The sequence below is a fragment of the Acinonyx jubatus genome, chromosome D3, assembly GCF_027475565.1.
Source record: "Acinonyx jubatus isolate Ajub_Pintada_27869175 chromosome D3, VMU_Ajub_asm_v1.0, whole genome shotgun sequence".
In the NCBI taxonomy this organism is placed as follows: Eukaryota; Metazoa; Chordata; class Mammalia; order Carnivora; family Felidae; genus Acinonyx; species Acinonyx jubatus.
Genome location: NC_069392.1, coordinates 23,208,301 through 23,231,678, shown reverse-complemented (window position 1 = coordinate 23,231,678; position 23,378 = coordinate 23,208,301). Strand labels below are relative to the sequence as shown.

At 45.1% G+C, this 23,378-nt stretch overlaps 1 protein-coding gene across 2 annotated transcripts in view; it reads left to right on the top strand.

Annotated features, from left to right (window-relative positions):
* The window catches only part of ZNRF3 (zinc and ring finger 3), a 155,649-nt gene that overhangs the window by 92,508 nt on the left and 39,763 nt on the right, over positions 1–23,378 (top strand). The window contains exons 2-3 of one of the 2 annotated variants that reach the window (XM_053206355.1): positions 2,121–2,246; positions 7,775–7,894. In XM_053206355.1, coding sequence (XP_053062330.1) covers positions 2,121–2,246; positions 7,775–7,894 — 246 coding nt within the window. The remainder of the gene's footprint in view (positions 1–2,120; positions 2,247–7,774; positions 7,895–23,378) is intronic. The other variant, XM_027050857.2, reaches the window with a different exon arrangement.

The window sequence follows — 23,378 nt, the reverse complement described above, 5'->3', positions numbered from 1 at the left end:
CAGAGGTCTTCACTTCAGGCCACTCATCTTTTAATAACCACCAAACATGTCAGAGTGGGCTGGGCTCTTCGGGGAATCTTCATATGCCTTTCGGGCAAGATCTTCCAGCCCAAAGACTCATGCAAAAATTGGATGTCCTGGGGCTGTCTGTTTCATGTGTTGCAATTCCCAGGGGATGGGTCATTCCTCACCCACTAGAGAGATAGCTACTGGCCACTCCCTTGTAGCACCCTGTGCTCACTGGCCTTATGGGCTCGTGAAACCCCCACCTGTCGCTCCATTGAATTGCCAAGATTCTCTCGTCTCTGGGCTGCACCCTTCACTCCTCCACTTCTGATGCCCCTTGAGGCCGGGCACACCACTTCCAGAAGAAACCATTGTCAGTGTGCCACTCTTCTGCCCAAGGAACCTGTGGTATTTTCTTCGTGTCCAAACACCTTTCCAGTTTTTGAGTGTGTTTCTTTCCTTCTTGGTGTAGACCGTGACCCTTCAGACTCATCAGACTGGTCTTGTTCCTCTTCCCCCTAGAGCCTTTAGCTCTGCCTCCCCAGGCTTGGAACACCAGCCTGCTCTCTCCTTTTTTCCTTGACCAATCTGACTCTTCCTTGAAGCTTAGCTCGCAGCTCAGCGGCACAGGCACAGGGCTTCCCCGAACATTCCAGCAACTCTTGCTGCCCACACTACATTCATGTTGCAACTCTACTACCGCAGAATTTAGAACTGGCAACATTTTCCCCTAAAGATTTTATCACTTAGTCTTTCTCCCCTAGTCAGATGACTAGCTCTTGGAGGAAGGGACAGTAAAGTTAAGCATGTAGAGTGGGAAGGCACCAGGCTGTGAATCTGAGGGCCAGGTCACCTGTGGGTATGGCCACTTGCTGGCTCTCTTGTCTTGGAAAAGCTACTTACCTTGAGCTTCTGTTCTCATCTATAAAATGAGTGGGGGCGGGGAGTAAAGAGAGTGTTTTAGTTTCCTATTTGCTGCTATAACAAGTTACTATAAACTTAGTGGCTTAAAGCAACACAAATGTATTCCCTTGAGTTCTGGAGGTCAGAAGTTGAAAATGGATCTGTACGCAGCATTCCTCCAGGAGGCTCTTGGGAGAATCTGTTTCTTGTCTTTTCCAGCTTTTGGAGGCCAGCTTTGGAGGATATCATTCTGTCAACCACAATGGATTCTTAGGTCTCTCTTGTGTCTCTAACATGCCACGAATCTGAAGACACGTTTCTTCCAGTTATTTAGAGTTTAGCGCTGTACTAGACTCATTAATTTCTTGATAAGTTAGTTTATCCATGAGGATTTCCTCCTCTCAGATTGTTACTGGGGATTCCAGGGCCTATTGAAACTCAATAATAGAAAGAACTGTGAGCACAAACTTCAGGATTGTTTTGTTTTTAGACTCCCACTGACTGCACTTTGCTAGCGAAAATGTGACGATGCTTCTCTTCTTTTTTTTTTTTTTTTATTTTCTGCTTTGCCCATTTTGAGAAAAGCCTCAAAGGATTTCATCTGTTTCCCAATAGCCAGGGGTAGCCTTTTAAGCAGCTTGTTAATTATACTGGTGATTCTGCTGTATGTCCAGTGGTCTTTCCATAAACTCCTGAATGTGTTTCCAGGTCCTTTTGCATAACTTGAAGTAGATGTGTCGTTAAGGTCTAGAAGCCAAACAGACAAGGATACTAACCTAGATAATCTCATCTGTAATTGCTACTTAATGTTATGATATTTCACAGAAATTTAGATTGGTATGTATATGGGAGGTATGCTATTTTTCTTTGCCTGCATTCCACCGGGTGATGTCGCCTTGGGTAACCACCCCTTACAAAGCAGTGAGAAAGCGGGGAGCCTGGCTGGCTCAGTCCAAGGAACATGTGACTTGTGATTTGGGGGTCATGGGTTCGTGCCCCACATTGGGTGTAAAGATTTCTTAAATAAATACATAAACTTAAAACAAAAACAAAACCAGCAGTGAGAAATCATCCATAAAATCAACACCCTTCTCCACCCCCCAGTTAAGAGTTGAGGTTACTTTTGACTGTTGAGTCGAAGACATTTACAATGTGAGTCAAGCATGTCTGTGGCCTGTGTATTGAAGCTTTCTTTCTATTTTGCTTTCTAGATGCACCCCTTGGGCCTATGTAATAACAATGACGAAGAGGACTTGTATGAATATGGCTGGGTAGGAGTAGTGAAGCTGGAACAGCCAGAACTGGACCCAAAACCATGCCTCACTGTCCTGGGCAAGGTAAGCGCCAGGCCCTTTGAATCTCTCTGATTCCGACTGGTGTTCTCTGCTCTCCCATTTCATCAGTTCCTCACATAGGTGGTTACAGAGAAGAGCCATCCCAGCACAGCCGTCTCTCCCAGCTGACCCGTGTGGGGATAAGGACTAAGACATGTCCTGTGGCAGCCCACCGTGGTGCTTCCAAGCTTGGACTGTGACAGAGCCTGCCAGCCTCAGAGTCGGCTCCACCTCTTGTCCACTCTGTGACTTTAGGCAAGTCACTTCCCCTCCAGGAGTCTCAGCTTCTTATCTGTGTAATGGTTTCATAATAGAGATTCACACTACCCTATACCCTTGGGGACAGAGGTGTCAGAACTCTGAGATTTGGGGAATTTAGAAAGGTGTTAAGGCTGTACATACTTTATATTAAGTAACCCCCAGGAGATCTGGGGCACTCCTTCATCATTAAACACCTCCATATTTGTGTAGCAACCTGTATGGATATTCACATTAAGCGGATAACTAAAATCTCGTGTTAGTTCAGGGCAACTTTGCCTCTAAATGAGTTCAGGTTCATTAAGTTTTGCTGCCAAGTAAGTTCTGGAAAAACTCCTGCGTTTTTAGAGCTTTTTTGGTTTCAGAATGGCAGACGGCAATTATGGTCCTATATTAGAACTTACCTCAGAGGATGGTTAGGAGGAGAGATGAGATACAAACGACCAGCAGAGTAAGCTTTCAAAACATTTTTGCTGCCATTGGTTGCTGCCATCCCATTTAGAAGCACGAAATGAGAGACTCGTTAGCCAAGAAGGTCAGCTTTATCTCCGGCTGCAGTGTGAAGATAGAAAGAAATTTATTGTGGGAAAACTATCCATCAGTGATCTTAAAATATGACAGATGGCCATCTGTTTTAAACTGGATCATTTTGTTAAAGGGAAAGGTTTGAAGAAAGTTATTAGAATTCTAGTTAGAGGAAAGGCGGTATCTCCTAAGGATAGTGTTACTGCCTGAATATTTTTTTATAATCTCAGAGGGTGCTGTTTAGGTACCATGGGGAGACAGCTGGGGGGCAGGGGAAAAAAACATCCTGATTCCTGACCTCTTGATGATCCAGGCAGGAGAAGAGAGATGGTTTTGATGCAGGGTATTTTAGGGGGAGCCTTTTCCAGACTCCAAGATGCCCCAGGCAGTGTCTCATGAAAGGCTTTCGGTCCAGGAGACCATTATGGGTCTAAGCTAGGATTTTCATGCCCCTCTTGTCTTCTGAATAGCTTCTTGAGCACTTGTCAAGTTCTCCTGCCCTTTTATAAGGGTGGGAGGGGGCGGGGGGAACAACCCAGGAATTATTACCTGTCTGGTTTACAGTTCATGAAGTCAAATCAAGGTGTTTTAGGTGACCCAGGCCCTGAAACTTCATCGTTTAAATAGTCGGCCAGAGCTGCTTAATGATGCTAGGAGAGCCGCGACCCCTTTGAGAATACTGTAGTGTTTTCCTAGGAGAAATGCCAGCTACATCCAAAGGTTAGGAACACTGCTTTCCTTGTGGGCAGAACACTTCTCCTATAATATTTTCTCCTACACTTAAGCTGCTGCTATGCAGGGCCCAGCAGCTTGACTTAATTTGTTTTGCTCCAGCCCAGTGGAGCTCTGCCTTTGCATCTGTTGTGTCTACAAGTGGGTTGGAGCAGCGCTCCCAGGGACACCCCACTGTTCTTCGATGGCTCAGTGCTGTTGAAGCCACTTGGAGAACCCGCTTGTTACCTTCTCCACCTAGAACAACCATGTAGTGGTTTTACTTGAAGAGGTTTGTATGGTTTGGCCTGCTGGCCTGTGAAGCCAGGGGGAATAAAAACCCTAGACATATATTGAATCATTAAGTACTTCTTGGGTTTATTCATTCACCAAATATTTATTGAATGCCGGGGCCCCGAAGCTAAGTGTGTGGTTCTACCTGCTTGCAAGCAACAGCCCTCCCTCCCCCCGCCACGTCTCTGGTTGGAAAGGCTGTGTGGTGGCCAGGCAGTATTTACACGTGGTTAGTTCCCGAAATTTGACTTAGCACCTGAATAAAATCATTAGCAAAAATGCTTGGGCCAGACAAAGCAAGACAGTTTCGCATTTGTTTGGAGCCTGGGTCTGTAAGGAGGTGTGATGACTCATTCATATCTCTCTCTCTCTCTCTCTCTCTCTCTCTCTCTCTCTCTCTCCCTCCCTCCCTCCCTCCCTCCCTCCCTCCCTTTTTTTTTTCTTTCTACCTTCCTTCCTTCCTCTCTCTTTTCACTTCTCATTTAAAAAAATTTTTTACTGTTTGGTTTTTTTTGAGAGGGAGAGAGACAGAACGCGAGCAGGGCAGGGACAGAGAGAGGAGACACAGAATCTGAAGCAGGCTCTAGGCTCCGAGCTGTCAGCACAGAGCCCGACATGAAGCTCGAACTCACAAACTGTGAGATCATGACCTGAGCTGAAGTCGGACACTTAACCGACTGAGCTACCCAGGCTCCCCTTTTCATTTCTTATTTTATTTTATTTTATTTTATTTTATTTTATTTTATTTTATTTATTTTTTAAATGTTTATTTTTGAGAGATAGACACAGAGTGCAAGCAGGAGAGGGGCAGAGACAGAGAACGAGACACGGAATTCGAAGCAGGCTCCAGGCTCCAAGCTGTCAGCACAGAGGCCAGCGCGGGGCTCAAACTGGGGAATGGCGAGATCATGACCTGAACCAAGGTCGGACACTTAACTGACTGAGCCACCCAGGTGCCCCTTCATTTCTCATTTTAAAGTGTAGTTGTTCTCTGCTTCCCTTTTATTATCTTTGCTAACTGTGCCCCCCCCCCCTTTTTTTTTTTTTTTTAATCCCCAAGGGCAGTAGCAAGGGACTAGGATAAAGAAAAGCACAGTGATCCTCATGGGCAGCCCTGTCTCCTGCAGATAGCATGCTTTTCTCTCATTTCTTTGCTCTCAGTGGCTATGGCAAGAAGGCGGTGGGCAGTGGAGAGAAGCACAAAAGGAAGAGATTACAGCCAAGTCAACATGGGGGTGGGAGGAGGAACTCCTCCATATAGATGTTGAGACTTGCTGAAAACCATAGAAGGGAGGACTGTGTCAGGCACTCGGAAGAGCCTGTGGGAGAACAGGGGAGGGCCAGACACAGACCCCTCTCCCTCCCCCAGCCCTTACCCTCATCACCTACCCGCCCACAGAAAATGCCATGGGGCGAAATGTTGAAACAAGAGAGGAATGTCCTAAATTAAAAACCTGTAAATGCCTCTCCAGGAGTTCAAATAAAGTTTCGTTTTAAAAGCAAAAGACATAAACTCATCACCTTGGTTTATTACTGAATGCTTTTGAACTCCTCAGAAGGGAACACTATAAACTCATGAGAGAAAAATGATTTATGATCTTCTCCTTGTAATCTTTTCAGTTCTGCAGGAGGCAGGGCAGACAGTGGGATCAGCTAGGGAGGTAGAGTTGGGGTGAGAGGGAGCCCCCCACAAGGATGTAGCCAGCCGGGGCACCAGGCCAGGCCCTGCATCACACCAGACCCAGAACAAATCTCTAGGCTTTCTGGGCCTTTGTCTTTCACTTTGTGTTAAGAGGCTGTTATGGGCTCCTTACTCTTCTAATATTTTGAGCTTCTGTGTCATTTAAAATCTCTTCCCTTGAGATTCTAGTTCGGGGAGGTTCTCTTTGCAGCATTGAAGGGCAGACTCGGTTTTTAAAATAGAATAAAATTGACATTTCTGAGCAACTTACTACTAAAAGTAAGGGTCTTCAGCCGTCCCCACAGTACAGGAGTCTATGCTCATCCCCTGGGCATTTTAAGCCTTCAATTCAAACAGTGTTTATTAAACATCTTCTGGGACTGGCAAGAATTTTGAAGGTTGACTTTACCAGCTTCAGTTCCTATGATCCATCCACGTAACTGAGGGTCTCATGGCAGGAACACAGAGGATGTGTTGGAGTTTCTAACAAAGCCCGCCTGGCCCAGATTCCATAAATGGAGACAGAATGAACCTCTCCTCCCCCTCATCCCACCTTGCACTGGACTCTTACGGAGGGTTTTGAAAGACAGGACAGTCAACAGGCATGGACCAGCTCTTTCTGGTACTTAGGAGGACAGCATGAGGAAATTATGAATCGAGACAAGAAAGGCAGGGAGTTCCGGGTCAAAGAGACCTAGCTCTAGCAGAGCCACCTCAGAGAGGTCACTTCAGTTCTGGGGCCCTTATGCTTGGGGCTCGTGCCTGAGGAGAACATAAAAGCAGCCATCACGTGTTAGGTGCTGGCTCAGCGCTAGGTAGGAGCTTTCTCTGCAGCATCTTTCGTTTTCAGACTGGCTCTGAGATCGTGTCCAGATTCCCGTTTTACCATGAGGAAATCAAGTCCCCGAGACATTCTCTACATAACGTAAGAGCAAACAGCTCCCAAGTCGCTGACCTGAGATCTGAGATAAAGACTGTTCTGCTGCCTCACCTATGTTAGTTTCTCCCCTTTGCCCCCTTTTGTCTTCCTAAAAATCGATGCTTTTCAGGAGTCACTGGCTTAGTTAGGACTGTTGGTTCCACTTAACAGAGACCCACCTTGAGCTGCGTTTAGCCAAAAGGGGATTTGCTCTTGAGGCTCCTGGGTGGCTGCTGCTCTTCTAGAATAGCTGACTCTGGGCTCAGTGCCAGTGGCCCCTCCCCAGGTCTTCTGTATATATCTGCTTTTATTCCTCTCTCTCTCCCTCCCTCCCTCCCTCCCTCTCCCTCTCTCTCTCCCTCCCTCCCTCCCTCCCTCTCTCCACCTGCTTGGTAGGAGACATAGCCCCCCAATATCCCTGTGTCTGACACTTTCTTGTTTTCAAGCCTACAGGATTCTAGAAAAAAGATTTGTTGGCCCATTGTGGACCAGGTGGTCACTTTTAGTCTGGTCGGATGTGATCTGGGGCTGGGAACACACAGAACTTAGCTTCCTGCCCAGCCATGTGTAGGGGGTTAGAGGATGAAGTGTTCTCCAGAAGACAGCTGGTGGGGGACAGTGCTAGGCTACCGTCCCTAAGCAGCCCCCTGTAGTCGCCAAGTCATGTATGGGATCGTTAGCTGGTAGGTGATGTCCTCAATTTATCCTGAGTCATTCAGAGAAACACCAGTTGGAAGGGACTTCTCTGGTCCATGTGTACCATGAAGAGTTCATTCTTCTTGCCCTGAGCTGACAGCCAATCCCTGGTATAGATAGTAATGATGAGGAGGAGCGAGTCTATGGGGCTGGAAGTGGCAGATGGGTTTTAGAGAGAGGGGCTGTGTGAGACAGGGAGAGATGGGGGAACAACCTCCAAGAACAGGGCAGAAAGAAAGGAAGCAAAGAAGTTCTTCAAGGGGCATTGAAAGTTGCTGGGGAAGGAATAGGCTTTCAGGTTAAGGAGTTTAGTCTTTATTCCCCAGGCTGGTTGGAGGCGGAAGGATCAGGGTGGTGCCCAGACATCAGTTCTCATAAATGCTTTGGTGAGATTCAAGCCAGTGACATTGCTGAGGACACTTCGTGTTTGCCTTCACATTTCCCCAGTCTGTTGGCAGTGTGTATAGAAAAAGGAAGCATTATATCCCTGAAGTGATGGAGCATAGTCCCACCATGGCTGATGACCACTTCTGCTGGGTCCTGGGGGAAAAGCAAACCGTGCATCACGTAAGGCCTGTTATAGAGGATCCAGGAGCAATTGAGGACAGAGACCAAATCCTTCTTTGTACATGGGGCTCTGCCCAGGAAAAATTCTTACTTATCCTTCTTGCTTTTTTTTTTTTAATTTACATTTATTTTTGAGAAAGAGAGTCAGCACAAGTAGGGGAGGGGCTGAGGAAGATGGAGAGAACCTCAAGCAGGCTCCACGCTCAGCACAGAGCCCTACATGGGGCTCGATTTCACAATCATGAGATCATGACCTGAGCCAAAATCAGGAGTCAGACACTTAACCGACTGAGCCACCCAGGTGCCCCTCTTACTTCTCTTTCAAAGAGCGACTCCTAAAATAGAGAATTCATGATGATGAATGGGTTTTGTTTGGCCAAGCCTCTCTGAACTAGGGCTTGTCTTTCCTGGGCATTGTCTCTCTGGGATCTCTGGTAAAAGTCAAAGCTGGTAGCATCATAGTGTAGGTGGTAATTTAGCCCACCAGTTCACACCATGAGGTCAGGGTACCCTTAGGGCTTCCCACAGGTGGTTCCACAAGACCAGAGCTGTTTCATAATAATGCTAAGATGTCACTTGCCGAATCACTCATTCCCTCACAAGCATATGGTAGGGTTCTCCAGAGGCATCATTTTGTGTGATGACTTCATTGTTCTGTCAGCTAATGGGATATGTGCTCATATCTTCTGTGTTTTAAGGGTTTCTCAGTTTTAGAGTGTCTGGCTGGCAGTCTGTAGAGCATGCAACTCTTGATCTCAGGGTGCTGAGTTTGAATCCCACGTTGGGTATGGAGTTTACTTAAAAATAAATAAATAAATAAGGGCACCTGGGTGGTTCAGTCGATTAAGCGTCTGACTTGGGCTCAGGTCATGATCTCCCGGTTGGTTCGTAGTTTGAGCCCCGCATCCAGCTCCCTGCTGTCAGCATGGAGCCTGCCTCAGAGCCTGTATCTGCCTTTGTCTCCCCTCCCCGCACTGGTGCTCTCTCAAAAATAAGTAAAAACATTAAAAAAAAAAATGTTTCTCAGTTTTAATTCCTAATATGGTCAATATCAATAGATGTCACCCACAGAAACACAAGTTCTTTGGGATTCATTTTCGAGAATGCGAAAGGAGACCCGAGACTTGAGTGCACTGAGCTAGCATGAGGTCCCCACTCTAAGATAATCTCCTAGAGCTTGGCTGAGGGAAACGAACACCCTATTAGAAAGTTAGCCGAGATGAGCAGAAACTAGAGAACAGTGCAGGAACTAGAGGTGAATGTGTTGTCAGGAGATGATTCTCTTCTGCAGTCTTGGAGTCAAGAGTGTTGGTTCTAGACCCTAAGTAATTTGAGTAACACTAATGGGTTGCTGTTTCCCATATTTAATAAAAAGTAACTGAAAAACGAATTCCAATGGAAAGTCATCAAGTAAAAAAGATCTCAATATCTTTGAGGCTTGCATTGGAATAGAACTTTCAGCCTTAGCCTTCAGTGACAGGGCTTAACTAGATAGGCCTTTGCTTAAGGCAAAACCGTGTGGGAAGTTGGGTCTGACTACAGAGCTATTGAAGAGCCTGTAGGCTGGCGGGTGAGGGGGCTTGTCCTTCAGCATGCTCTTCTCATTTGGGTGTTTGGTCACAGATGTGCATGTCCTCAGGTGGGTGCCTGAGTGCCCTGGCCCTTAGGCCAAGCCCAGCTTAGCACTCTTGAGTATGAGATTTCCGTCTCCAGTGGAATGGTGGCACTGAAATCCTGGGTCTGACTTGCTGCGGGAAAGGGGAGAAGGCGGCAGGGTCAGCGGGGTGTCAGAGGCAGCAGGTCCCCATCACAGGCATTGGTGTCAGGGAAGCGCATGGGGCACTATGGCGACGGCGCGTTGTGGGCATATCCCTGGGAGCACCCTGTGCTTCAGGACACTTACCTGAGTCAGACCTTCTCAGGGCATGTCTTCTGAGTCCTCTTACCACAGTGGTTCTCAACTGGAGGTGTGGCCTCCCTCCCAGCCCTGGGGACATTTGGCAAAGCCCTGGGACATTTTTGGTCTTCTGACAAAAGCACCCACAAGGGATTGGGGGTAGGGGTTGGGGTGCTACTGACACACAGTGGGTAGAAGCCAAGGATGCTGCTCAGCAGCCTGCAGTGCACAGGTCGGCACCCCCCCCCACCTGACAAAGAATCATCTGGCCTCACGTGTCACTAGTGTCCCAGATGAGACACCCTGTGCTATCATAATGGGCAAGTTTTATCTCCCTAAGAAGACCTTAAATTCCACTTCCTCCTCCCTCATTCCCTTCCCTGCCCCACTGCCCTCCAGTATAATGACAGGTTCACGGTAGCCTTTTTGTGGTGGGTCCTGGTGAGGTGCGGGTGCAGTGTTCCAGCATGTTCGTGTTTCCGAGGGAAGAATAGAGAGAGCCCAGATCTTGAAGCCCTACGCACTAGGTGCAAATGGTAATTCTTCCACTCCGGTAGTAGCTGGAACTAGCTTTGGGCCAGTTAATCTGTCTTTGCCTCCATTTCTCCATATGCCCCCTCTGGCAAGATAGTTGTGATGATTAAAAAATATAATGTATGCCGAGTTTTTGGAATGTGTTCATTCTCCACAAATATCAGTTTCCTTCCTTCTCTAAACTTGCCCTACCAAGCGGATGAAAGCGCTTTTTCTAAGGTGAGCTGAGGTGGGTTTGTTGTTGGAGAGGAAGTTTGGAAGGCTCTTCAGATTTATTTTAGGGAATGCTTGGGTAAATACCTCCCATATTTGGTTAAAAAGGAAAGCAGGAAAGGAACTTAGTAAAAGAAATCAGATCAGGAGGAAAAGATTGGCATGATATGAATGGAAAAAGGAAAGACTCAGGGAATACCACTTTTCTTCTAAGGTCACATGTCTGATGTGAAAGTCACAAACTTTTAATTTGATGCTTTTCTTCTTTACCTAAATCTTCCAGGAACTTCTTAGTTAAAATGCTATATTAAGCACAATACCTTTTTTTTTTTTTTTTTTAGAAGTTGATCTGAGACATTTTCAGCTATAAAAGGCTAACCAAAACCATTATTTGAAATCCACTGAGAGGCTTAAGGGAGTTTTGAAGATATAGTGGGTGAATAGAACAAATAATTTGTCTCCCAGCCCAAGAAGCACAGGCTGCCAGCCATCTCCCCAGACTGGGGGAAGCCTGGCTCATGGACACTCCTGCTGGCCATTGTCCCCCCGAGTTGAACCAGGCTCTCAGCTGAACAAGGGTCACAAATGAGGCTGCCCCAGGAAACTAGGGATGGTGTTGCAGGCCAGTGGAAAAGCCCATCAAAAATAACTAATGTCCTTGTCTTCTTTTGAGAGGCCATTTTGAGGTATAAAAAGTTAGAACCTAACATAGTAAGTCATTATAATATGTATAATACCAGTCCCAAGTCTGGTGACCTGAATCTCTCACACCTGGGGGTAAGCCCCCAAATCCCATCTGCTCTCTTTCCTCTGAGGGGCCTTGCCCATGCCTGGCCATGTGTGTGATTAACCCAAATAAGCAGCAGTGGGCTGTCAGTCGCTTGCATGTGTTTCTGGCCATGTCCACGGGCATTTCGCATTTTGGGGGTTATCTTGATAGTGGCTGCATGTAATTGATTTACTGTCTACCAAGCCCCTGGCAAGGCTACCCACCAAGTTTGACCATTGCACGTTTTATTTTATTGTTAAAGTTTATTTATTTTATGAGAGAAAGAGAGAGCACGAGCAGGGGAGGGACAGAGAGAGAGGGAGACAGAAGATCCCAAGTAGGCTCCTTTCTGTCAGCACAGAGCCTGATGCGGGGCTTGAACCCACAAACTCTGAGATCTTGACCTGAGCCCAAATCGAGAATCAGACGCTTAACCGACTGAGCCACCCAGGCCATTGCACATTTTAGTGCGCTTCAGTTGCACCTGTGCAGGAGAGTACCACACCCCAACCTGGGCAGAGATCCCCCACTGGGTACAGAGGAATGGGGATGTTGGCAAGATCCCGGCTGCTAATCTTGATCACAAGACCGGTTTCGTCTGCAGACAAATGCAATTTCTTTTCCTTAGTGTGTCTTTTGTGTTTGTTTTCTTTCCCAAAAGCACCATATTTTATTTGATGAAAGGTACCATTTCTGTTTTGGTGATCTTGTTTTCCAAATCCGACATGGGGTTGTGTGTTCTGACTAATGCTTTTTGTGTTCTAAGTTTGAGACAGTCTAAACAATTCCTTTGGGATACTGAAATACTTTAAATTCTGCATCATTTTTGTTAGTTATAAAAATAATGAGTTTCAACACATTCCAGTTGTCCTAAGCACCTCTGGGTAAAATAAAATTCTAGTTAATCTGAAGAACCTGGGCTATTTCTCGGGATGTATAAAGGCACTTGACTTTCACTATTACACATTAACGTAATGCTGATGGATTTTCACAAATGTATCAACTTTTAAATGAACCTCAGAGAAAAGAATGTGAAGCATGCAAGGAACTTCTGTTACCTTGGCTTGATTTTTAGAAACCCAATTTTAAAATCCTTAACTAGAAGCTTTCTTTTTCAGCTCTTTGTAAACACAGTAGGTTGGTTTTTAAAAGTGAGTTATTTTCTTAATGTTTTTCCTTTTCTCAGAGTTTCAACTGATAGAATCTTAGTTTTTATAACCCCTAATTTTAAAAGTATACCCAAAATTATAGCATTAATTTTTTTAACTATAAAAATTTTTTTGTAACTGTTTTTGTAACTATAACAGAATTTTGTAACTATAACAGAATTTTCTGGTCCTTTTGTCTTTTTTTTTTTTTTTAAAGTGTAAACCATATAATAATTTTTACTACCATTCTTATATTCCCAGTGCCAAGAACAGTGCCTAGCACATTATAGTAGGCACTCAGTAGATGTTTGTTGCGTGAAACAATTAATTGTGGGGAATTTGAAAATAGAAGGGGAAAAAAAACATCTTTGATTGTCTCCTTTAATACAGGTTACTTGCCAGTTTTAATTTTTTCCCTTCCAGTCTCCTCTGAGCCAGATTTCTAATGTAATTATTGTGAAAGTATACACATCTATTCTGCCTTTTCAAACTTAATAACATATACTAATGATTTTACCAATTTGCTATTATTTTCATAACCTGTAATTTTAATGGCTGCTTCCTGTGACAATAGCCTATATCATGATTTAGTTGACCATTTACCCTAGGGTTCAAGAATTAAATCACTTCTGTTTTATTTTTAATCCTTATAAATAAACCAAACTGAAACCTATCTTTATGTAGGATGGGCTTCTTTTTTTTCCTTCTTTTTGAATTATTCCCTTATGGTAATATTCCAAGTGGAGATTACAGATCAAAGGATATGAACATTTTTTATGACTCTTGATGCAAACAGTTACAAATTGCTTTCCAGGAAAGTTCCTCAGTTTACCCTGCCAAAAAAAAAAAAAAAATGAATCATTTTTCACATAAACAATGCAAGTTTTATCATGAACGCATCTTTTTTTAGTAATTCAAACAGTAAACATAGTACTTCATTGTTTTTGTTTGCATGTCCTTGATTATTGGCAAATATTAAACTCTAAGCATTTTTCCATCTGCTAATTAACTTTCCTCCCTTGTGAGTTTTCAATTCCAGTCCCTTGCTCTTTTATAAGAATGGATCTTAATGTAGTTTTTTTTTTTTTTATAGTGATGCATTCATTGCTTGTCATCTGGAGTATTTTTGAACTGGCCCTTTAATTTACTTATCTCTATTTATTTAGCTTTCTTGGCATGCAAGAGTTTAAAATTTTACATGATTGTGATTCCTTCTTGATTTCTTCTCTTGCTTCTAAACTTAATTATTCTGTTCCCTCTGTTGCAAACTTAGAGTCATTTTTGCCTTTTCTATTTTTTCTGTGATTGCTGTTTTCCTTTTAATGTATCACATCTTTAAATGACTCAAAATTTATTTTGATGTGTAATATCAGGGAGTGGCTAAGTAGAGTCTGTCTCTCTCTCCCTCTCTCTCTCTCCCTCTCTCTCTCAAAGTTCTAACAACACCTTTTAAGTCATTTCCTTCATTTTATTTATCTTCCTCCTTGAAAAGAGTAATATACTCTGTTCTCCTGAATTCTATAGTAGGGTCATATCCTGCATTATCTACTGTCAAATAAATTCTTTATCCCATTTTGGGCCAGTACCACGCTGTTTGTTTGTTTGTTTGTTTGTTTGTTTGTTTGTTTGTTTTTGGGGGGGAGAAAGCATGCACACAAGTAGGGAGGGAGGGAGGGAAAGGGGGAGAGGAGAGAGAGAAAGAGAGAGAGAGAGACTCCAAAGCAGGCTCCACACCCAATGCAGAACCAACTGGGGCTCGATCTCATGACCTTGAGATCATGACCTGAGCCAAAATCCAGAGCCGAATGCCTAACCCACTGAGCCACCCAGGCGCCCCTGCACATTGTTTTTTATTGGCAAATGTGTACTATGGTTAATACCAACTACAAAACCTATTTCAACTTCAAATTGCCCAAGATTGTGTCACCACCAAACTTCCCTACCCATTTCCGTTCTGGAAATATGCATTTAGATGGATTTTGTACAGAAACAGAACAGAAACGACTGATGAGATTGTTCTCACATGAAGGCTTAACCGTTTTTTTAAGTGTACAGTTGTTTTTGGTATATTCATAGAATTGTGCAACCATTACTATCAACTTTTGTATTTTCATGTTCTTTATATACTACAGATCCAAGTCCCTTATCAATGTTTTCATCATCCCCTAAAGAAACCCCTTATCCTTTTGCAGTCATCTCCCTTTCCTTCTGGACGTTTCCCATCAGCGGAATCACACAATATGTGGTCTTTGGTGCCTTTATTGGTGAACAGACATTTAGATTGTTCTAACTCGTTGGTCATTAAGAATAATACTTTTGTGACCATTTGTGTACCAGAGTTTATGTAGACTTAGGTCTTCATTTCTTTCGGGTAGATAACTCAGAGTGGAATTGCTGGGTCATGTGGTAACTCTATGTTTAACTTTTTGAGGAACTGCCATAGACCGTTTCCCAAAGTGGCCACACATTCTGCATTATTACCAGCAGTGTGTGATTTCTCCACAGCCTAGCCAGGACTTGTTATTATCTGTCTTTTTGATTACAGTCGTCCTAGTGGGTGTGAAGTAGTATCTCATCGCGGTCTTGATTCGCATTTCCCTGATGGTGAATGATGTTGAGCGTCTTTTCACGTGCTTATTGAAAGTTTGTTTATCTTCTTTGGAGAAGCGTCTATCCAGATCCTTTGCCCATTGTTTAAAAATGGGTAATTTATCTATTATTGAGTTGTGAGAGTTCACTATATATCCTAGGTACACATCCCTTATCAGATATATGGTTTCTAAATATTTTCTCCCATTCTTTGGGTTTTCTTTTTGCTTTCTTGATGGTGGCCTTTGCTGTGCAAGAGTTTTCACAAAGCCCAGCTGATCTGTTTGGTTTTTGTTTTTGTTTTTGTTTTTGTTTTGTTGCTTATGCTTTTAGTATCCTATCTAAGAAACCATTGGAAGGAAGGCTCATTGTTTCACTTCATAGTTGTCCTTACTGTGGTATTTTACATGGTCATATACTTAAGGGCCTTCTGGGATTTGTCATAAAGAATTTATTCTCTCTTTCCCTCCGGAAGCTTAAAGTTAGCAGAAGGCCAGGAAGCATTGGTCTCTCTCTGTTGCTGGTCCTGCTTTCCCAGACACTTTGATTTTACCTGGGACATCTAAGTCACAGCAGTCTCCACATACCCTATGGCAGCAGCAGGATGGTGGGTCGCTAGGCATGTCAGCGATCAGAACTTCAGTTCCAGCTTAATAGCTGAATGGCTGGGTTGAAAATACGGAAAGACCACAGAGCTACTGCCCAGCGTCCTCCTTTTTTGTAGCTAATGATGGTTCTGGAAGACACTGGCCTGCCCCTTCCTGGAATCACAGCAAGTACCCATGAATGGGGATGTTCCTGCAGACCAGCCTTAGGGACCCAGTTCCTTATGGCTTTAAGATTATATTCTGGCAGGCCTAAGTAGGGAAGACAAGACAGTCTGTCAAAACAAAAGTAAGAGAGGTGCCATTTTTGAAATCTACAGAAAGGATGTAGGCGAGTGACAGCTGTCAGTAAGACTCCCACCCCTGCTGTGCCTTTGAAAAGATAACAGCTCAGAAGTCCCGTTTTAGAATATTCAGTATCTAGCAAATGTTTCCAAAATATTTTTCCTCTCAAACGTCTGCTGAGGAGCACCAGACTGAAAATAATTCCTCTCCTGGCTAGGCTCTTGTTCTCAGAAGGGGGTGTAGGTGCCTTTGGGGGTCACTGACCAGGATTCTCTACTCCTAAAAACAGCACCAACAGGCAGTGCAGGGAACCTTCTGTTGAGTTCTACCCATAAAGCACAGCCTGTCTGGAAGGTCTGACTTCAGGCCACTCAGCCTTGGCAAGTGCGTGCTTCAGAGAGTGCCTGGCAGGACGGGAGCTGATAGGCGCACGAGGCAAGGGGAGACGCTTGTGCAGCGGCTTCACACTTACTGGAACTGAGACTAGTTACCCAAGTTCTTTTTTGTGATGCCAGAAGCACCAAGAAGAGACCAAAAAAATTTATAGTCATTCTGGGTCATTTACATCATCTGAAATTCATGGAACGCCCTGCAAATACTCTTCATTGTTTGAGCACGACATGTTTCCTGTCATGCAGCCTTCAGTCCTTCTGCTGATATCACTCTGTTGTTTGCTCTTGTATCACGATTGCGATTAAAAAAAAACAAAACAAAAACAAGCGTAGCTGGCTAACACACAGAATTTTTACTTGGCATGGAAAGGGACGCTTCCCTAAAGATCAAAATTGAATCAGTTTGTTTTGCAAAAGGATTACCTGTGGAATTGCTTTCAACTGTCCAGGCTGCCCCACAGACTGCACCCTCCCCTCCTCCCCAATTCCCCGCCAAAGACAAATGCAGTGACACTCATCTCTTAAGAAGCAGTTGTAAGGGGCGCCTGGGTGGCTCAGTCGGTTAAGCGTCCGACTTCGGCCCAGGTCACGATCTCACAGTTGTGAGTTTGAGCCCCGCATCGGGCTCTGTGCTGACAGCTCAGAGCCTGGAGCCTGCTTCGGATTCTGTGCCTCCCCCTCTCTCTGCCCCTCCCCCGCTCACCTCTGTCTCTCTTTCCCTCTCAAAAAGAAATAAACATTAAAAAAAAAAAAAAAAGGTTGTATTATTTAAAGCTGCATCTCTTACCAGGCCCCCACCCTCTTCATCCCTCTGTGTGCTCGTCGTCAGTGCTTAGGTTGGGCTCTCTTCTCTGAATAAGAGAAAATAAGAAAATTGCCTGTTTTAGGCAGTGCAGGTGTGTTTCAGAGATTTAGAGTTAAGAAGTCAAGTAAATATTTTGGCAGCCCAACAAAGGTAAGAAAGGGAGAATGCACCTAATGGGCTTCTCAAATTACAGGCCTGTCCAAACACTGTCTTCCTCAAGAGACACTGGTCAGGGCTGGAGGCTGCCTTTGCGGGGCGATGGCAGCAAGGCCCGGCCGAGAAGTGGGCTCGCTTCTGTCTCTGGTCCCAGCTGACCCTGTGCCAGATAGGACACTTGGACTTCGATCCAGCCCCACCCGAGAGTAAAGATATTTGTCAGTAAGTGGGAGATGTTCTCCTCCACAGATCCTAATGATGTTGCTTCCTCTTCCTGGCTGAAAAATTCCCAGATAGCTTTTTCTCCCATTTTACTTTATTTTATTTTATTTTGTTTTATTTTTAAGTTTATTTATTTATTTTGAGAGAGAGAGAGAGAGCAGGGGAGGGCAAAGAGAAAGGGAGAGAGAATCCCAAGCAGACTCTGCACCAGCCGCCACTGAGCCCAATGTGGGGCTCAAACTCACAAACTGTGAGATCATGACCCGAACCAAAACCAAGAGTCAGATGCTTAACTGACTGAGCCACCCAGGTGCCCCTTTTTCACCCCTTTAAAATTAGAACCCTGAAGAAATGGGGCACAGAATCTCGGACACCTGCTCCAGTGTAACTTCATCCATCTCTAGGCCTGGGAGACAGGCAGTTGTAAAAAGAGGGCTGAGAAGCAGCATGTCTCAGGGCTGCTAGTCTTTTGGGCTCAGGATCTGGGCATCCAAGTGCACCCCAAGCCTGCCAGTCTGGGTGGCTTCCCCGTTGCCTGGTTTAAGAACAGAGACATCCCAGAAGGAGGGAGCTCTGACCTGCTAGTGGCATGTCTCTGTTCAAGCTGTGCTTTGTGTCTCTTCTAACAGAAGGGCAGACATAAAAGCTGCCTCTCTTCCTTGCCCTCCCCCAGTGGCTTCCACTGGATCACCTTGGCAGGGCCTCATCCTAGGAGGGCGAGCAGGCGGGCAGGGAGGAGGGAGGAGGGTGGCGGCTGCACTGGCGGCTCCTTTGATCACCTCCCGCCCGGTTTCAGGCCCTGCCGCCAGCAGGCCAGCCAAAGGCCCGGCTCTACTGATCTGATGAGGTGCTGAATAGGACCCGAGGGGCAATGACGGGAGCGGGAAGAAAGCCCCGAATGAAAAGGAAACCCCGTGAACCTGCTCAGCTTCATTGGCCAGATTTTCCTACCAGGGAGCCGCTCAGTTCCTGCCAGCCCGGGCTGCCTGCCCCTCACCCTGCCCCCTCCTGTCTCTGCTTTTCAGACCCTGTGTGTGTTTTGTGTTTGAATCACGGCTGCTCTCCCTGGTTCTCAGGCTGGGAACCCACTGCGCCTGTTTCCATGGTCACTGGGAAGCTCTTAGCGCCATGTGCTTCAAAGGGAACCTTTCCCCTCGCTGCTGCCTGCCCCGGGCGGCCACACAATAAGCGGCTTCTCGGAGCCAGGCCTCTGACCCTTGCTTGCCAGGAGGAAAACCTTGCCTCTGCCGACCGTCGCTGTGTTACTTCACAGAAATACCCCTCAGCAGAGCGCGCGGATGTGCACACACCATGGCCCGTGAGTCTCACATGTGCCTTTGCAGGTTTTGATGGGATATGGAGATTATAGTTTGCTAAGAGTTTGGGAGCCTTTCTGAAATTAAAGAAAAGAGCAAAGCCTATAAAGGAGAAGAGGTGGCCTCATTTGGGGTGGGAGAGGGGGAAAAAAGAGGAAGACTTGGTTTGGGACAGGTAGTGGACCCGGACTTCATGTGGGACTTTCCCAGCCAGACAGAGGTCTTTGGGGCCAGCAGAGAATAAAATCCGGGCAGGTGGCACTGGCTTCCTCACCCTGGGGCTGGGTGGTGAGGGTATGTGTCCCCATTTCCTGGGCCACGGATGCCTGAGGAGTGGCCCACTGGGCTTGAAGTTGGTTTTTGTTTGTTTATTGAACGGCGCAAAGGAATGAAGCTCCTCACATGTGACTGGAGAGAAAGAATCAGTGGTTTCGTGATCTTGGGGTGCTGCTGCGTGATGATGCAGGAATTCAAAGGTGAATATTCTCTGAAGAGCTTATATTTTAGACACCAGGCCAGCCCCCCTTACTTGGAGCTCAGGATGTTCAGTTCTGCCTTGGGCTTACTGAACCACAGAGAGCATGGCTGGGAAACTGGATGTTTCTCGAACTCTCAGTTTCCTACCAATCTTCACCTTTTGTAATATTTTGGTCATATGCCCTCTTTTTCTTTTGCTCATTTTCCCCATCTGCAAAAACTCTGTTTCTTTCCTTTTTACGAACTATCTGAAATTGTACCTCTCCCACTTGTGTGCTCAGACGACGAGGAAGGGCGTACGAGGATGGCACAATTTCTCTGTGTTCAAAAATGTCATCACTACCATGTCCTGGTTTGGTGGGCAGAGTCCATGCTCCAAATTGTATTGTTACCAGTGGGAGCTGAAGACCCTGAACTATTCAGAGACTGGCTAGGGCCCCACAGCTACACGTTGGTCGTGGAATCCTGAGTCTGCTGATAGCTAGTGCTCTTCCTGGAAGTGATGGCTTCTCTTATTCCATGTTCTAAACTAACTCCTCCAGATTCTTTATCTGACCTGACATGCAGAAATTAATGGTTGCATGATTTACTTTGGCTCTTTTAGGTGTCAGGCGCATGTCTTAAAGAAACTAGGAAAGAGAGTTTACGATCTGGATTCACTTGAACCTTTTGAGTTTCAGGTCTTTCTTTTCTCCCCAGTGTCTAACCTGAACCCTGTCTAACTTGAACATGGCTCTTCAAGGCTAAAAAAAATGAGTACCCCTTTCTTTCTGTGTGTCCTCTGGACAAAACTAAATGGGGAGGGGCATGGGATGGACTGGGTACCATCAAGATCCATGTGGGTGAAGAGTGCCTTGGTGATGGCCCTGGACTTGCATTTAGTGGTTCTTTGGAAGAAGGCTATTGGTTTTTCATCAGTTACGCCAGTGGCTATTCTTGTTGGCAGCTTTACTAGAAGGATTAAGAAGTCGGATGCCTCTCGCCACTTGTAATTGATTCTCCAACTGAGTTCTGTTGTTTGTCCAATTGAGTTCTGTGGCTGTGATTATCTAGATGGTCAATCTTTTTTGTTAACCAAGAAAGTGTATTCAGTTGTTGAGCTATAGGGTTTGTAATTTAAGGTATGAGTATGTAGGGGATGTTAAATTTACCTGCTATTTCAGAAGTACAGCTACCTAAACACTTCTTTGCCCTGGTTGTCCTGGTCCCTTCATGTTCAGCAAGCAGCTGTGGCGTGTCCACAGTGCTCCACCCTTTTAGGCACGGCAAGGCCATCACGGGGACAGAACCGGGATGGACTCCCCTCAGGTCTTGGCTTAGACATCACTTTCTCCCAGATTTCTTTCTGGACCAGTAGGGCGTTAGTGGGGAAGGCTTCTAAGAAGAGATGAAACAGAACCTTCAAGAACGGATGGGTTTGGGGTAAGGAAAGGATGGGTAGGGAATCACAAATGCAGGGCTAACAGGAACAGGAATAACGTATGGTGTATCCCAGGGCCAGTCAGAAAGAGTGGCTTGATCGGGCCTCATGGTTTTAGCAGGCAGAAGACCCCCTTGGCAGAGAAGGCATTTCCAGGGAGTCTTTCAAGAGGTGTGCAGAATAGGAGCGTTCAGTGGAGGGGAGGGGAGCATGTTCCCAGCAGAGGGAACAGGACGTACTGAGATCTAGAAGTAGATCACCAGTTTGGACATTTCTGTGATATTGCCAGATTTTGCTGTTCGATGGCCATTTAAGTGAAAGAGAGGGATAAAACCTAGTGTATTAGAGAAATTAAAATGTGAAATCTGAGAGAATTTTTACAGGAATGAGCTAAAGTTGGTACTTGGTAGAACTTGCCTAGTCAACATGAAACATAAACAGGACTCTAATTTTCCTTTGTGTGTTAATTCTTTTCATCCTGCATCCTACCCGCCCCCCCCCCCCGCCAAATTATGATTCAGTATAGATAACGAAGTTACCATTTTAACCATTTCTTTAAAAAAAAGTTTTTTTTTAATGTTTATTTATTTTTGAGAGAGACAGAGACAGAATGCAAGTGGGTTAGGGGCAGAGAGAGAGGGAGACACAGAATTGGAAGCAGGCTTGAACTCACGGGCCATGAGATCATGACCTGAGCCAAAGTTGGACAGCCAACCAACTGAGCTACCCAGGCGCCCCTTAACCATTTCTAAGTGTACAATTCTGTGGCATTAAGTATATTCATGTTGTTGTGCAACTATCACCACCATCCATCTCCTGAATTTTTTATCTTCACCACCTGAAACTGCCCCCTTACACACACTAACTCCCCATTCCTCCTCCTGCAGCCCCTGGCACCCACTGTTCTCTTTTCTGTCTCTCTGAATTTGACTACTGTGGGTATCTCATCTAAGTGGAGTGGAATCATATAAAGGGGCACTTGGGTGACTCAATTGGTTAAGCGACCAACTTCAGCTCAGGTCATGGTCTCACGGTCTGTGAGTTCAGGCCCCATGTCGGTCTCTGTGCTGACAGCTCAGAGCCTGGAGCCTGCTTCCGATTCTGTGTCTCCTGTTCTCTCTGCCCCTCCCCTGCTCCTACTCTGTCTCTCTTTCTCTCTGTGAAAAATAAACATTAAAAAAAATTTTTTTTAAGTGGAATCATGTATTTGTCCTTGTGTATGCTTTTCACTTAGCACAGTGTCTTCAAGATTCACCCATGCTATAGCATGTATCAGAATTTCCTTTTTATGCTTGGATAACAGTCCATTGTATGTATATACCACATTTGTTTCTGCTTTCATCTGAGTGGTTTCCACCTTTTATGATGGTGGACTTAGGTATACACATGTCTCTTCAAGGCCCTACCTTGAATTCTTTTGGATATAGACCCAGAATTGGAATTGCTGGATCATATGGTAATTCCATGCTTGATGCATTGAAGAATCACCACACCATTTTCCACAAGAGTTGAACCATTTTACATTCCCACCAGCAATATACAAGGGTTTCAGTTTCTCCACATCCTGTCAGCACTTATTGTTGTCTGAGTCTTTTGTTTTTAATAATTGCCATCTTAAGGGGATGAGGTGGTTTCTCCTTGAAGTTTGATTTGCATTTTCCTAATGACTGATGATGCTGAGCATATTTTCATGTGCTCATTGGCTATTTGTATAACTTCTGCAGAGAAGAACTGTTCAGGTCCTTTGCCCATTTTTTAATCCAGTTTGTTTTGTTGTTGTTGAGTTGTAGGAGTTCTTTGTGTATTCTAGATATTAATCCCATTTTTGCTATATGATTTGCAGATATTTTCGCCTATTTTGTGAGTCCTCTTTCACTCTGGTAGTATCTTTTAATTAAAGCAAAAGTTTTTAATCTTGAGGAAACCCACTTTCTGTGTTTTTTCTTCTTTTGTTGCCTGTGCCTTTGGTGTCTCTTCTCTTTTTTGTGCTTGCTCCTTAATTCATCATCATGTAACATTTTTTACACATAGAAGGTTATAGAAACATATCTTGCTACTCAGGCTTGGTTCGTGATTTACTCTTGTCCTGTGAATTCCAAAAGGGAACAGAAATCTTGCTTCTTGGGCCAGACTCTTGATGTGTGTGTTAGAAGATGTGCAGTTGTGGATACAGAGAATTGATAGGAACTGCACAGAAGGTGCCCTAGGCTGGCCGCAGGGGTCCAGCAAGCTGGCTACACTATTCTGTGGTGAACCTCTTGCAAATGGGGATCTCCTGTCCGCCTCCATGGCCAGCTGCCACCAGCCCCACGGTGTGAATGGCAAGGAAGTGGGGGCTGGCGGCTGGCTGGACTCCAGGATGCAGCCTTTGCTGGCGGAGAACCAAGACGGAGGGGGAAAAACACTCTTGTGTATGAGAGAAATAATGCTAGCTCCAAAACCTATAATTCCCAAGTTTAAAAAAAAAAAAAAAAAAAAGAAAGAAAGAAAAAGAGAAAGAAAAAAGATTTCTCAACTAAACTGTGCTTTTATCTTTGGGTTCTGAATGGGAGATTGTTCACACAGCTAAGCTGGCTGCAGAAGCCAGGCCAGTTAAAACAATATGCAGGCAGCTCTACTCCAAGTAACCAGAAACTGTTGGCTCAGAGGAGCCCAA